General features: G+C 38.0%; 1 protein-coding gene across 1 annotated transcript; it reads right to left on the bottom strand.

Moving 5' to 3' along the window:
* Positions 1 to 291: 291 nt before the first annotated feature.
* Positions 292 to 1,735, bottom strand: LOC141802279 (uncharacterized). Its single transcript, XM_074685817.1, has one exon. The coding sequence runs from the start codon at positions 1,733 to 1,735 to the stop codon at positions 839 to 841; it is 897 nt and encodes a 298-aa protein (XP_074541918.1). The 3' UTR covers positions 292 to 838.
* Between the last annotated feature and the right edge of the window lie 12,443 nt (positions 1,736 to 14,178).

The raw sequence follows: 14,178 nt of genomic DNA, 5'->3' as shown, positions 1-14,178 counted from the left end.
GGTTAAAGCGATGAGTAGGATGGTTCACAGACTGTGTGAAACCAAAAGAATCCAGTAAAGACATGAAGGCAATACAAAGACTATTGTCAACGACGTCCACCTGAATATTAAAGTCACCGACAATGATAATTTTATCCGACAGAAGAACGATATTAGAAAGAAACTCTGAAAAGTCGGAGAGAAATTGAGAGTACGCGCCAGGAGGCCGGTAGACGATAACGAACAAAAACGGTTGCGCGGTTTTTACAGCTGGATGCAAGAAACTGAGAAAAAGGCTTTCAAAAGAGCTAAAGCCTAGTTTAGGTCTAGTGCTAATATTAAAGCTAGAGTTAAAGATAGCTGCCACTCCCCCCCCACGGCCTGTGTCTCGAGGGTTATGAGTATTAAGGTGACTGGGAGGAGTGGACTCGTTTAAACTAACATATTCACCCTCACACAGCCAGGTTTCAGTCAGAGCAAGTAAATCAATGTGATAATCTGATATAAGTTCATTAACTAGCACAGCTTTAGATGATAAAGATCTAATATTTAACAAACCACATTTGACTTTAACGTCATGTGGTTCATCCGCACCGGAAGTTTTAATTTTTATAAGATTATCATAATTCACTCCTTTATTATTATTATTATTATTATTATTATTATTAAAGTAGTAGTTGTTGTTGTTATAATAATTATTGTTGTTATTGTTATTTTTATTGTTATAGAAAAAGGGTCTCGGTCGGGGAAACGACACAGTCTCTATGTTACAACAGGAGTGGCTGGGAAACTGCACTAAGGGAAACGCAGAGGAGCGTGTAGGACTGCTGCTCTGCTGCCTGGTCTCCACTCTGAGTTGTCAGATGGGTAAACTAATAAAATCAGCCAGATTTCTAGTTAAACGAGCTGCGCCATCCAGAGTGGGATGAACGCCATCTCGGCTAATTAGACCAGGCTTGCCCCAGAAGGATCGCCAGTTGTCAATAAAACCCACGCCATTATCTGGACACCAGTTCGACAGCCAGCGGTTGAATGAGGAGATGCGGCTAAACATCTCATCATTTGCCCTATTTGGCAGGGGGCCAGAGAAAATTACCGAGTCCGACATAGTTTTAGCCAGAGCACACACCGACTCCACATTAATCTTTGTGACTTCCGACTGGCGACGTCGGGAGTCATTAACGCCGACATGTATAACTATCTTACGAAATCTACGTTTATCCTTTGCCAGCAGTTTTAAGTTGCCTTCAATGTCGCCCGCTCTGGCTCCCGGGAGGCACTGAACTATGGTGTCTGGCGTCGCTAATTTCACATTCCGTACTACCGAGTCACCAATCACCAGAGTGTTGAGTTTCTTTGCAGGTGTGTTGCTAAGAGGGGCATATTTATTGGAAATGTGAACGTTACGGCTGTCCGGCGTGCGATTTTTATGCTTGCGGCTATGTTTCCCTCTCACGGTCACCCAGCCACTACATCCCGGCTGCTCGGGATCTGCCGGGGGGGAGGCTAAGCTAAGACGGCCCGCACCGGCTACAGGGGGCTGGCTAGCATTAGCTAAATGTGGCCTAGCTTCGGTGCGGGGCCGCGTCTCCAGTTCAGAAACCCTCGCCTCCAGAGCTACAAATAAGCTACATTTAATACAAATATCATTATCCGTAAAGGAGGAAGAGGAATAACTAAACATCTGACACATCGGGCAGAAACGAGCCGCAGAAGGAGAGTCAGAGTGAGAGCTGGAGCTGGAGTGGAGAGACATCGGTAGTGCTGGGGAGCTAAAAGGCTAACAGGAAAACCAGTCGTCAGAAACACCGAAAAAGTATACACCCTTGTGGGAAAAAGGCAGAGTGCTTGATGTAAACTACTATAGATCGATAAGATGGCAAGATTGAAAAGAGTGAAAGTCCGTAACAGGTAAAACAACAGATAGATTGAGAGCGAACGACACGACCGTGCTGTACACAGAGTAAAGGAAAAACCGGAAATGATACCACAGACTCACGTGACCGTTGAGGACATGTTCACTGCGAGCCAACGTCTCTGAAAAGGAAAGCTTCTGGCTTCCTCCAGGTCAGTTTTCTGTGACAGCTCACAGGTTTTTGTCTTTACAGTGCCGTTGCTAAGCTGCCGCTCTGTTTGACTGGAATCTTCAGGCTAGGCTAATTAGCTGTTGTTTGAGATAGTGCCTGGCTGCCTCGCTCTGCCTTATTGAATGGGACGGCCAAACATTCAGAATAGAAAGGTTTCCGTAGGCCACACAATCAGGGCTGCTGCTCTTTCAAACTCCTTCTACCATCACTGAAGGCTGTGCTCACAATTAACTCCTGAAAGAACAATCACCATAGGAAATGAAGAAACATGAAGGTTTCTGCTGGGGAATAATTGACATTTTACTGAGAGGGTACCAAACGATCCTTCTGTTTGGCTGTTTTATTTCACAGCCATCATGTAAGAGTGCAGAGAAGTAACAGTCTCTTATCATTCAGCCCGGTGTAGCGATTAAATTAAACATCTGTTGCTCTTTAATTACAATTCCGTTGTACTTGTTGAAATGACAAATAAAGATCTATTCTATTCTATTCTTTGGTCTGTGTCTCTGATTTACGGCAGTGTTTGATTATACTGTTCTCTTCAAACCAAAATAGGGATTTCGGAAAAAGAATCATATGTTCCATGTAAACTGTTCTAGCAAAAATGAAACAAACAAACAAAAAAAGATCATTTAAAAAAATGTTACAAAAAAAACAAAAAACATAACAAAACAAAACATGTTTCTTCAGGGTGTAAAACCTGACTTCTGCAGTTTCACTCACAAAGAACTGAACCTGACTGAAAACATGCGCTTCCTCCCACTGTCCTAAAACATGCTCAGCAAGTTATCTGAATTCTGAGATTTAGACGTGTTTGATAAATATTAATATATATTTTTTAAAGTGTTTAACTTGTTTGTTTATTTTTTCATCTTTACGGTATAATCTTAAATTGGGCAGGAACATGTCTCTTCTGTTTCAGTAAGTTCAGTACGCTGCTCTTTGCTACTGCTAATGTTCATTCAAGTGTAAACATCACAAGTAAAATACATTGTGGGCAAAGTTTCAGCTTAAGGAGTTAAAACCATAGACTAGGGATGGGCAAACTTTTTGATTCGTGGGCCACAATGGGTTCTAACATTTGACAAAGGGGCCGGACCAGGAGCAGATGGATGGAGTGCTTTGGTAACTATCAGGGTCTCATTCGTTCATTCCATATTCATTTTAGAATCCAAAATCGGAAAACGGATAACGACTTGTTATTCAATTTTTCATTTTCAAATCAAAAATCAGAAAACAAATAACGGTGTATTTTTCGCTGTTTTCATTTTGTTTTGAAATTAAAATTACACTGTAAAAAATTACCAGGATTTCACAATATTTCACCGTATTTTCTCACAGTAAATTGCTGTATTACAACTTTACAGGACTTAACTGTAATAATTACAATATAAGACTGTAATTTTAAAATTTACAATAACAACAGTATTACTACAGTCAACTGCTGTGATATTTGCTGTTTCAATTATTACCAGGATTTTACAGCATTTTATTGCATTATTTCACCATGAAATGCTGTATAAAGACTATCCACTGCAAAAACACAGCAAATTCCATGAACTGAATTGTGGGAGATGCAGAAGATTTTCAACATTTTCAAGGATGATGCCACCAAAGTAAGTTTAACATATTCTGTCAAGTTATTGTACCCTTGTTTTCCACCTTTGCTTTATCTACATATTGTCATTTTGAACTAGTGTGAAGATCACCATATTAATTCCTCTTTTCTCTGACGCTTTTTTATTGCGGCCGAGGCGCAGCGACTGCTTGGTCTGAATGATCCATGCCAGCGCGGAAAAAGTGTGCTGGAAAGACCCGGTAGCGGAGACGGTCGGAGCCTCTGTTACCTCAGCAACCAGGAGAACAGACTGACCATCGGGGCGCGCATCAGAGGCCATGAAGCGCGTCACCGTGTGGGCCAGCTCCCAGCACAGATGTAAACTGTTCCTTTGTCAATAATAGGAGTACAACATCTTTTTTAGATCACGTTAGAAACAAAGACTGTATGTCAGCTTACACTGTAAAAAGGGAATCTCTAGTCAGTTGAGGTGATGTAATTTTTTTAATCAATCCAACTCAAAATTTTTAGATTTAGGTTTCCAATGTATTTTTGTGGATCATGTCAACTCGAAATTCTGCGTTAGTACAACTAATAGAAAGAAGTAGTTGGACCAACTTAAATGAATTGCTTCAATTGGTCACACCTAAATAAACTAAGTTCTTTGAAATGAAATAAACTAGTTCATTTAACACAACTTAATAGGTCAAATAAACCAAATATTTTAATTCTTCTCAAATCAACATTTTGCATCAGTCCAACTTAAACTTTTCAGTTGTTTCAACTCAATAATCTGCAAAACCCAAAAGGAAAACCATGGGTGAGGAGGCAACACTGTGGATATGAGACCCTGATGCACATTAAGATACCACACAGGGCCAGTGTGTCTGTGCTCCATGGCATGGACCAGCTAGCTGTCTATGGGCCACTGCGCTGGCTGGCTGTGTGTCCTCCACAGCATAGACTGCTTGTCTTGACTTCCCGGCTGCCTGGCTGTGCTCCACAGCATAGGCTGCTTGTCTTGGCTGCCTGTGCTCGACAGCAGTGAGGGTGTCAAATACTCTATCAGTAAAGGAATTCGTATATAACTGAAGACAAAACCCAGTTTGTCATTTCTGATCAAAATTTTAGCCCATCATCACATCTCATTAATTATTACTCTTAAAGGTACACAGTCCATGCTAACAGTGAATTAACAGTAAAGTGTTGTTGTTTTAATGTAAACTACTGTGAAACAATTACAGTAAACTACTGTGAATTACTTACAGTAAATTGCTGTGAAAATATTAACAGCAACTTGCTGTGAAAGTAATGCAATTATTAACCAGTAACTTACTGTAATTTTACGGTGAAATTTTTTACAGTGTAGAATATGGGAGAGTGGAATTAGAATGGGATTTTTAATCCGTGTATGGTTCGTTTTTTCGTCATTCTGTTTCAAAACAAAATTTAAAAAAATGAAAAAAAACTGACTTGTTTTTTTGTTTTTCTGTTTTAAAACCAAAACAGAAAAACGGAATTAGAGAAAAACAGAAAAAAATGTGTTTTTTCTGTCCTAGTTTTAAAAATGAAAAAACAAAAAATAATAAAAGATTGTCTCAAAATTTTTTGATATTTTGATATTAAATGTGAACATTTCTATATAACAATTAGACAAATAACTCAAATTGAAGGTTTATACAGACATGTTCCTGAGCCTTTTTTTTTTTTATATAAGTAACAGATCGCTGACGATCCACTCCATCTTATTTGCGCGCATATGCGCACTTCCATGTGTTTCAATGAGTTTTGTTTTGTCCACTTTCCTTTTCTTAGGTCCGTTCATCTTTACAGTGCAAACGTGGAGTAATAGGTCTACGCTTCACCTCAACAAAGCCAATGTATCTACAGTGCACCATCTAGTGGGAAAACATCAGAATTGCAGGGAAAAGAAAACATTGACAAGGTTTATTCATGTATTTTTTTCAAGTTGGGCGGGCTGGATTAAAACGTTTAACATGTGGGCCCCGGGCCGTAGTTTGCCCATGCCTGCCATAGACAGTATATAGAGTGGTCAGCGTGGCTCCACACTTTACCACTGTATGGTTTTGAAGCCAAAATACTGCATCACAGGCACAGCCAGAGTCTGCACACACTGAAAAAAATGTTTTGTTGAAATAACCCAATTTCATTAATTTTAGCAGTTGCACGCAATATCTTTATCTAGATCTAGATAATTTATTTAATCTTATGTATATGTTATCTTTAAGTTATTTCAAATTAATAACATTTGTTGTTGTAACTCAAATACACATAGTAGATTTTACTCAAATTTCTTAAGAGATCACAACTAAATCCATGTTCATCGAACTGAATTGTATTGAGTTATCGAATAGACTCATTTCAAACCATGAGTGAGGAGGGAGTGCAGTGGATATTAGACTCAGCTGTACAGTTAGACCCTAACTGGCCAAGGGCACTGGTTTTCTGTGCTCCACATGGCATGGACTTGCTATCTGTGGCATGTACCTTGAAGCATGTTTAATGTTTTATATGTGAATAAAAGAGATGTGATGATGGGATAAAATTATGATCAGAAAGGACAAACTGGGTTTTGTCTTCAGTTATATTCAAATTACCATTACTGAGAGAGTATTTTAATTGGATCCCTCACTGGTCCATGCAATGGAGCACAGACGCACTGTCCCCGTGTGGTACGGCAATGTGCATCAGGGTCTCATATCCACAGTGTTCCCTCCTCACCCACGGTTTTTCCTTTTGGGTTTTGCAGATTATTGAGATGAAACATCTTAAAATTTTATGTTGGATTAATGCAAAATATTAATTTGAGAAGAATTAAAATATTTAATTTATTTGACTCATTAAGTTGTGTAAATTGAACTTGTTAATTTCATTTCAAAGAACTTAATTTATTTTGGTGTGACTGATTGAAGCAATTACTTTAAGTTGGTCCAACTACACTCAAAAAACGGCACTTGGTGGGTCTTTGACTTGACTTAAATAAAATGAGTTAATGTAACACAATAAGATTATATTTCTCATGCTAACATGATTTAATCATGTAGATGTAACATTTAAGGTGTGTGCCTTTCAAATCAGATTGAAGCATCTGAGTTCACAACATGATTTATTTAAAGTGGTTTGTTAAATCACATCATTAATGCAGCAGATATAAATAACTCCTGCGGTCAGATGCTTTGTTTTAAACTGAAGAGTGTGTACGCTTCATAAAAACCAATGTAAGCTCTGAATCATCTGTACACTCAAAAAAGGAACATTGGTGTTTGTTCAATCAGCACAAATAAAACATGTAGCTTCTACTAGAGCAGGAGGTGGCAGTAATGTGCAATAGGCCCTATTCATCAGAGAGCAGAGCCAGAGGATAACCTGCACTGTAAAAAAGTCTGTCAATCAGTTGAAGTGATGTAATTTTTTTATCAATCCAACTCAATATTTAAGTTAAGGATTCCAATGTATTTTTGTGGACCATATCAACATGAAATTCTGTATTGCTACAAGTAATAGAAGTAGTTGGACCAACTTAAATTATTTAACATGGGTTTAGTTGTGATCTCTTTAGAAATTTGAGCAAAATCTACTGTGTATTTGAGTTACAACAACGAATGTTATTAATTTGAGATAACTTTAAGATAACATGTACATTAAGAGTAAATAAGTTATCTAGACCTAGATAAAGATGTTGCGTGCAACTGCTAAAATTAATAAAATTGGGTAAATTCAACAAAACATTTTTTTCAGTGAACTAATAAAAAGAAGTAGTTGGACCAACTTAAATTAATTGCTTCAATCGGTAACACCTAAATAAATTAAGTTCTTTGAAATGAAATAAACTAGTTCATTTAACACAGCTTAATAGGTCAAATAAACCAAATATTTTATTTATTTATTTATATTCAAATATATTATTCTTCTCAAATCAACATTTTGCATTAATCCAACATAAAATTTTAATTTGTTTCAAGTCAATAATCTGCGAAACCCAAAAGGAAAAACCATGGGTGAGGAGGGAACACTGTGGATATGAGACCCTGATGCACGTGAAGATACCACGCGGGGGTAGTGTGTCTATGCTCCATGGCATGGACCAGCTGGCCGTCTGTGGTCCACTGCGCTGGCTGATTGGCTGGCTGCCTGGCTGTGCTCCATTGAATGAACCAGCTGCCTGTCTGTGGTCCACTGCACTGGCTAGCTGTCTGTCTGGCTGGCTGTCTGTGCTCCACATCACAGGCTGCTTGGCTGTGCCCCATGGCATTGGCTGCTTGGCTGTGCTCCATGGCATAGGCTGCTTGGCCATCTGTGCTCCATGGCTGCTTGTCCTGGCTGCACAGCCGTCTGTGCTCCACTACAGTGAGGGCTCCAATTTAAATACTCTCAGTAATGGTAATTTGAATATAACTGAAGACAAAACCCAGTTTGTCCTTTCTGATCATAATTGTAGCCCATCAACACATCTCATTTATTAACATATAAAATATTACATATGCTTTAAGGTACACGGTCCATGTGGAGAACGGAAAACCAGTGCCCTTGGCAGGTTAACATCTTACTGTACAGCTGAGTCTAATGCCCACTGCACCCCCTCCTCACTCACGGTTTGCAATGAGTCAATTCAATAACTTTAATTAAGTTCGATGAAGATGGGTTTAGTTGTGATCTCTTACGAAATTTGAGTAAAATCTACTATGTGTATTTGAGTTACAACAACGAATGTTATTAATTTGAAATAACTTAAAGATAACATGTACATTAAGATTAAATAAATTATCTAGATCTAGATAAAGATATTGCGTGCAACTGCTAAAATTAATAAAATTGGGTTAATTCAACAAAACATTTTTTTCAGTGTAGCAATGGCAGCATTACCCATAGTCCACTGTTTTAATGTTAATTTTCAAACACTGGGGGATCTGCAATGTAATTTTATTGTTGCATGTTGCAATTCAATTAAAAAATTTTATTATTAGTTTTTTTTTAATTAGTTCTCTGAAAAAATGTTTTGTTGAATTAACCCAATTTTATTAATTTTAGCAGTTGCACACAATATCTTTATCTAGAGCTAGATAATTTATTTAATCTTATGTATATGTGATCTTTAAGTTATTTCAAATTAATAACATTTGTTGTTGTAACTCAAATACACATAGTAGATTTTACTCAAATTTCTTAAGAGATAACCACTACATCCATGTTCATCGAACTAAATTATATTAAGTTATTGAATTGACTCATTTCAAACCGTGAGTGAGGAGGGAGTGCAGTGGGTATTAGACTCAGCTGTACAGTAAGATGTTAACCTGCCAAGGGCACTGGTTTTCTGTGCTCCACATGGCATGGACCTACTGTCTGTGCCCTGTGGCATGGACCGTGTACCTTAAAGCATATGTAATATTTTATATGTTAATAAATGAGATGTGATGATGGGCTAAAATTATGATCAGAAAGGACAAACTGGGTTTGGTCTTCAGTTATATTCAAATTACCATTACTGAGAGGGTATTTTAATTGGAGCCCTCACTGTAGTGGAGCACAGACGGCTGTGCAGCCAGGACAAGCAGCCTATGTCATGGAGCACAGATGGCCAAGCAGCCTATGCCGTGGAGCACAGCCAGGTAGCCAATGCCATGGGGCACAGCCAAGCAGCCTGTGCTGTGGAGCACAGACAGCCAGCCAGACAGACAGCTAGCCAGCACAGTGGACCACAGACATGCAATGGAGCATAGACACACTGTCCCCGCATGGTATCTTCACGTGCATCAGGGTCTCATATCCACAGTGTTCCCTCCTCACCCATGGTTTTTCCTTTTGGGTTTCGCAGATTATTGACTTGAAACAACTTAAAATGTTATGTTGTAATTTAGGTGTTACCGATTGAAGCAATTAATTTAAGTTGGTCCAACTACTTCTTTTTATTAGTTCTCTGAAAAAAATGTTTTGTTGAATTTACCCATTTTTTTTTTTTATTTTAGCAGTTGCACACAATATCTTTATCTAGATCTAGATAATTTGTTTAATCTTATGTATATGTGATCTTTAAGTTATTTCAAATTAATAACATTCATTGTTGTAACTCAAATACACAAAGTAGGTTTTACTCAATTTTCTTAAGAGATCACTACTAAACCCATGTTAAATAATTTAAGTTGGTCCAACTACTTCTATTACTTGTAGCAATACAGAATTTCATATGGTCCACAAAAATACATTGGAATCCTTAACCTAAATATTGAGTTGGATTGATAAAAAAATTACATCACTTCAACTGATTGACAGATTTTTACAGTGCAGGTTATCCTCTGGCTCTGCTCTCTGATGAATAGGGCCTATTGCACATTACTGCCACCTCCTGCTCTGGAGAGGTGTTGCAGATGGGATTCCTACTTAAACCAATTAGGTTGAGTTAACATAAAGTGATCTTGTTGTTTTAACAATTTTGCACATCATGCTGAAACAACATGTTTTAATCATGTTTAACCACTGAACATGAAATAATCTAGTAGAAGCTACATGTTTTATTTGTACTGATTGAACAAACACCAATGTTCCTTTTTTGAGTGTACAGATGATTCAGAGCTTACATTGGTCTTTATGAAGCGTACACACTCTCCAGTTTAAAACAAAGCATCTGACCGCAGGAGTTATTTATATCTGCTGCATTAATGATGTGATTTAACAAACCACTTTAAATAAATCATGTTGTGAACTCAGATGCTTCAATCTGATTTGAAAGGCACACACCTTAAATGTTACATCTACTCAATTAAATCATGTTAGCATGAGAAATGTAATCTTATTGTGTTACATTAACTCATTTTATTTAAGTCAAGTCAAAGACCCACCAAGTGCCGTTTTTTGAGTGTGTACTTCTTTTTTTTAGTTCACTGAAAAAAATGTTTTGTTGAATTTACCCATTTTTTTTTATTTTAGCAGTTGCACGCAATATCTTTATCTAGATCTAGATAATTTATTCAATCTTAATTTATATGTTATCTTTAAGTTATTTCAAATTAATAACATTTGTTGTTGTAACTCAAATACACATAGTAGATTTCACTCAAATTTTCTAAGAGCTCACAACTAAATCCATGTTAAATGATTTAAGTTGGTCCAACTACTTCTTTTATTAGTTGTAGCAAAACAGAGTTTCAAGTTGATATGATCCACAAAAATACACTGGAAACCTTAACTTAAATATTGAGTTGGATTGATTTAAAAAATTACATCACTTCAACTGATCGAAGGTTCCATTTTTACAGTGCAGGTTATCCTCTGGCTCTGCTCTCTGATGAATAAGGCCTATTGCACATTACTGCCACCTCCTGCTCTGAAGAGGTGTTGCAGATGGGATTCCTACCTAAACCAATTAGGTTGAGTTAACATAAAGTGATCTTGTTGTTTTAACAATTTTACACACCATGCAGAAACATGTTTTAATCATGTTTAACCACTGAACATGAAATAATCTAGTAGAAGCTACATGTTTTATTTATGCTGATTGAACAAACACCAATGTTCCTTTTTTGAGTGCAGTAAAGGCTTTGACGGACTCAGAGAGAATCCGAGTGGAGTCGGGTGACAAAAATGATTATTATTTCTTTTTTTTTCGAGTGTTTATTCTCTTCTTGGCTCTCCCTTGTGACATAATTTAACAATCCTCCCAAAAAATACACAATGGCAGCTGTCAATTATCATGAAACATGATGTAAAACCTCCTTTCTAACCTCTTATAACTAGTGAAAACAAAACTTTTCAGACAAAAGGACTTGGATGCAATAATATCTTCAAATCACCACAACAATTGGACGTGAGAAACATTTCTACCAGGTGTGTTTATTTTTTAAAGTTTGACCACAGCCCATCTGGAATGGCTTTTTTGGAATGGAATGGATTTTTTTATTTATACTGCAACCAGCCACCAGGGGGAGCAGTTTTTGTGGCCACCTCACTTCGAGCGTCCTTTTTTGTTTTGTTTTGTTTTGTTTTTTACAGTCTATGGTTAAAAATCACTACAATCAGTGTGGCTCTTTAGGATAAAGTCTTCAGGGGCCACCAACCAGGTTAGTCCAGTTTTATAGGTCCTGGACAAACTGTTTCACTCTCGTCTTTGTCTGCTCCTCTCCTACTTCTCCCTCTGCTCTCAGCTTCAGGCTCTCAGCTGAGCTACATGGTGCACAGCAGCTCTTGAAGGGGACGTCATGACCCAGCTCAAGGCCATGTCAAAGAAACGAGGAGACATATGGTTGGACTACATTAAAGGGCAACTCACATAAAAACAACTAAACTAAGAAAGGAAGTAAGTGACAGAAAACATAGTGCAAGCAAAGTATAGAGTAGAGGGTGAAAGTTATTAGCAAGCTCTTACACTATTTTTTTCTCTCCAGTGTTTTAGAAAACTCTTATTTCAGCCTCTGAAACACTTTGTCTTGGCTGCTGTCTCTTCAAATCACTGCAGTCCAGTCTCCAGTCTCCACAAACCCCCTTCCTTGTGGTTGGCGAGACCTCTGGAGGTAAAGCTTTGGGTTGTGTCCTGTGTTCGTTAGGATCAATATGCTTGCTCACTGTTTTCACTTCATCATCTTGTCACTTCACATCTCTACAGTTTACTGTTTGTAACTCATCCCTTTCTGTCAGAATAAGCGGCACATCATTCATCTTAAAGACTCATTCTACAGATATTTTAAACCTGGCGAGCAGAGGAGGTATGAAGATGCCCTGGAGGAGCAGAAAGAACCTGGAGCTGCTCATGGGGAGGCCTTGGAGAGGGAAAATACAGATAAATCTTTGCAGAAAGAAGCCCTACAGCAGGAGAGATGAGCCAGAGATGCTCTTGTGAAGCGTCTACTGAAGAAAAGTGGTGAAACAGAGACTCTTAAGCAGAAACGGAGCAGATGAAAGCGGTAACGGCTGGTCCTCTGAAACTGTGAGCACCACAGCAAAGCTTCAGGGAACACTTTAAACCAGTCCAGGCTTTATGGAGCATGGTTTACCAGAGTCTAGTTAGCTCTAATGTGTTGTTATAGGCTCATTAAAGTTGGTTAATCACACTATTAAACACTCTTCACTGTTCAAACTCTTTATGTAGCTCTATAACTATACACTGGTTTTAGTCTCAGCCAGGGGGAGTGAGTGGAATATTATAAAAAGATGTTTGGAGTTCTGAAAAGTAAAGAGGCAAGGAGCTAAACACCTTTTAATTTTCTTAGAAAGTGGTTTACCTGTGGTATCGTAATCAATCAACCAGTCTACCAGAGGCAGATATGGCTGACGTGTCCCTCACAGCTGCTGCTTCTGTCCTCTATGTCCCCACACTTTCCAGATGGGTTTCTGGACTAGTTTGATGGCATTTGACCAAAATTTTTATAGAGAGATTACCTCACTAACTCTTTCTTCTTTGTTTGTGCAGACCCCACCTCTTCATTCTCAGTCGCCTGATCTGGCAGCTCTTTGTTTATTTCTGCTGAATTCTGCTCCTAGACAAATAAAACAATGGAAAAACACACCTGAGATTGATGGTTATTTTTGTAACGCATCCCAGATGTTCTATAATGTTTGTACTTCTGTTGATGATGGTACAGTTAGCCTATTATTTGATATACTTTTTAATGTGGCCACAGCCTTATAACCATCGTAAATAAATGTAAATATGTGTAGATTTGGTATATGAGTGTGTTGAGTCTAAAGATATATGAGGACATCTAGTGGTGATTCTGAGGACTGCCAGATTTTCTCCCTGCTCCTTGCATTTGTGTTTTAATTGGCATCAGTCAAACTAAGTATGTGGTTATATAAATGGACACTGTTTTGATAAAATGGCTTGTAAGTCCAAATTGTTTTAATGCTCATTTATCTCTTAACTAAAGTTGTTTACGACAAAAATGATAGTCAAGAAATTGCCCCTGCTAGCTAAACCACAAAGTATAGCCTACCGATATATTCATGGTGTTAGGTACAGCAACTGTACAATTACAGTGCTAGTGGTGTGAGATTGCACCTACGCTGCATTTCTGCTTTGTGAAAAAAGCTCTGATGTCTGTTGCTTTTCTTTTTGACATGTTGATTTGGGATTAGGTATTTTCCTAGATTTCATAAATGTAAGAAGAAAAAAGAATGAATGGCGGTAAACGCAACATAGTGAAATCGAACCGTTCCATGAAAACCACAGAAGAAGAAGAGGTAACGACCCGGGTGATCCACTCATGGCGGAATTTTTCTGGAATCATTTAATGAAGATAATTGTAATAATTAATGTTTCCAACCAAGAAACAAGAAAGGTAAGACATGAAGGCTTCATGTTTTGATAACTTGTTCTTCCGCTGCTGATTTACTGATTTTTGTTTCAATTTGAGTCATTAGACTGATCATTGTGGGTAGGGATGGGTACCGAATTAGGTACTTTTATAGTTACCGACCGAATTCTGTCAAAAGTACTGGGTATCGATTCATGTAAAACCAAAAGGTACCATGTTTAGGTACCGAAATGCATCCTTGAGACTGTGAGGGAGTGGAAGAGTAGATGATTTTCCATGCTGGACATGA

This window comes from Halichoeres trimaculatus, unplaced genomic scaffold (assembly GCF_033239565.1).
Source record: "Halichoeres trimaculatus isolate MK-OKI-2021-1 unplaced genomic scaffold, fHalTri1.1 fHalTri1_scaffold_13, whole genome shotgun sequence".
NCBI classification, from domain to species: Eukaryota; Metazoa; Chordata; class Actinopteri; order Labriformes; family Labridae; genus Halichoeres; species Halichoeres trimaculatus.
This window is presented reverse-complemented; position numbering and strand designations above follow the sequence as displayed.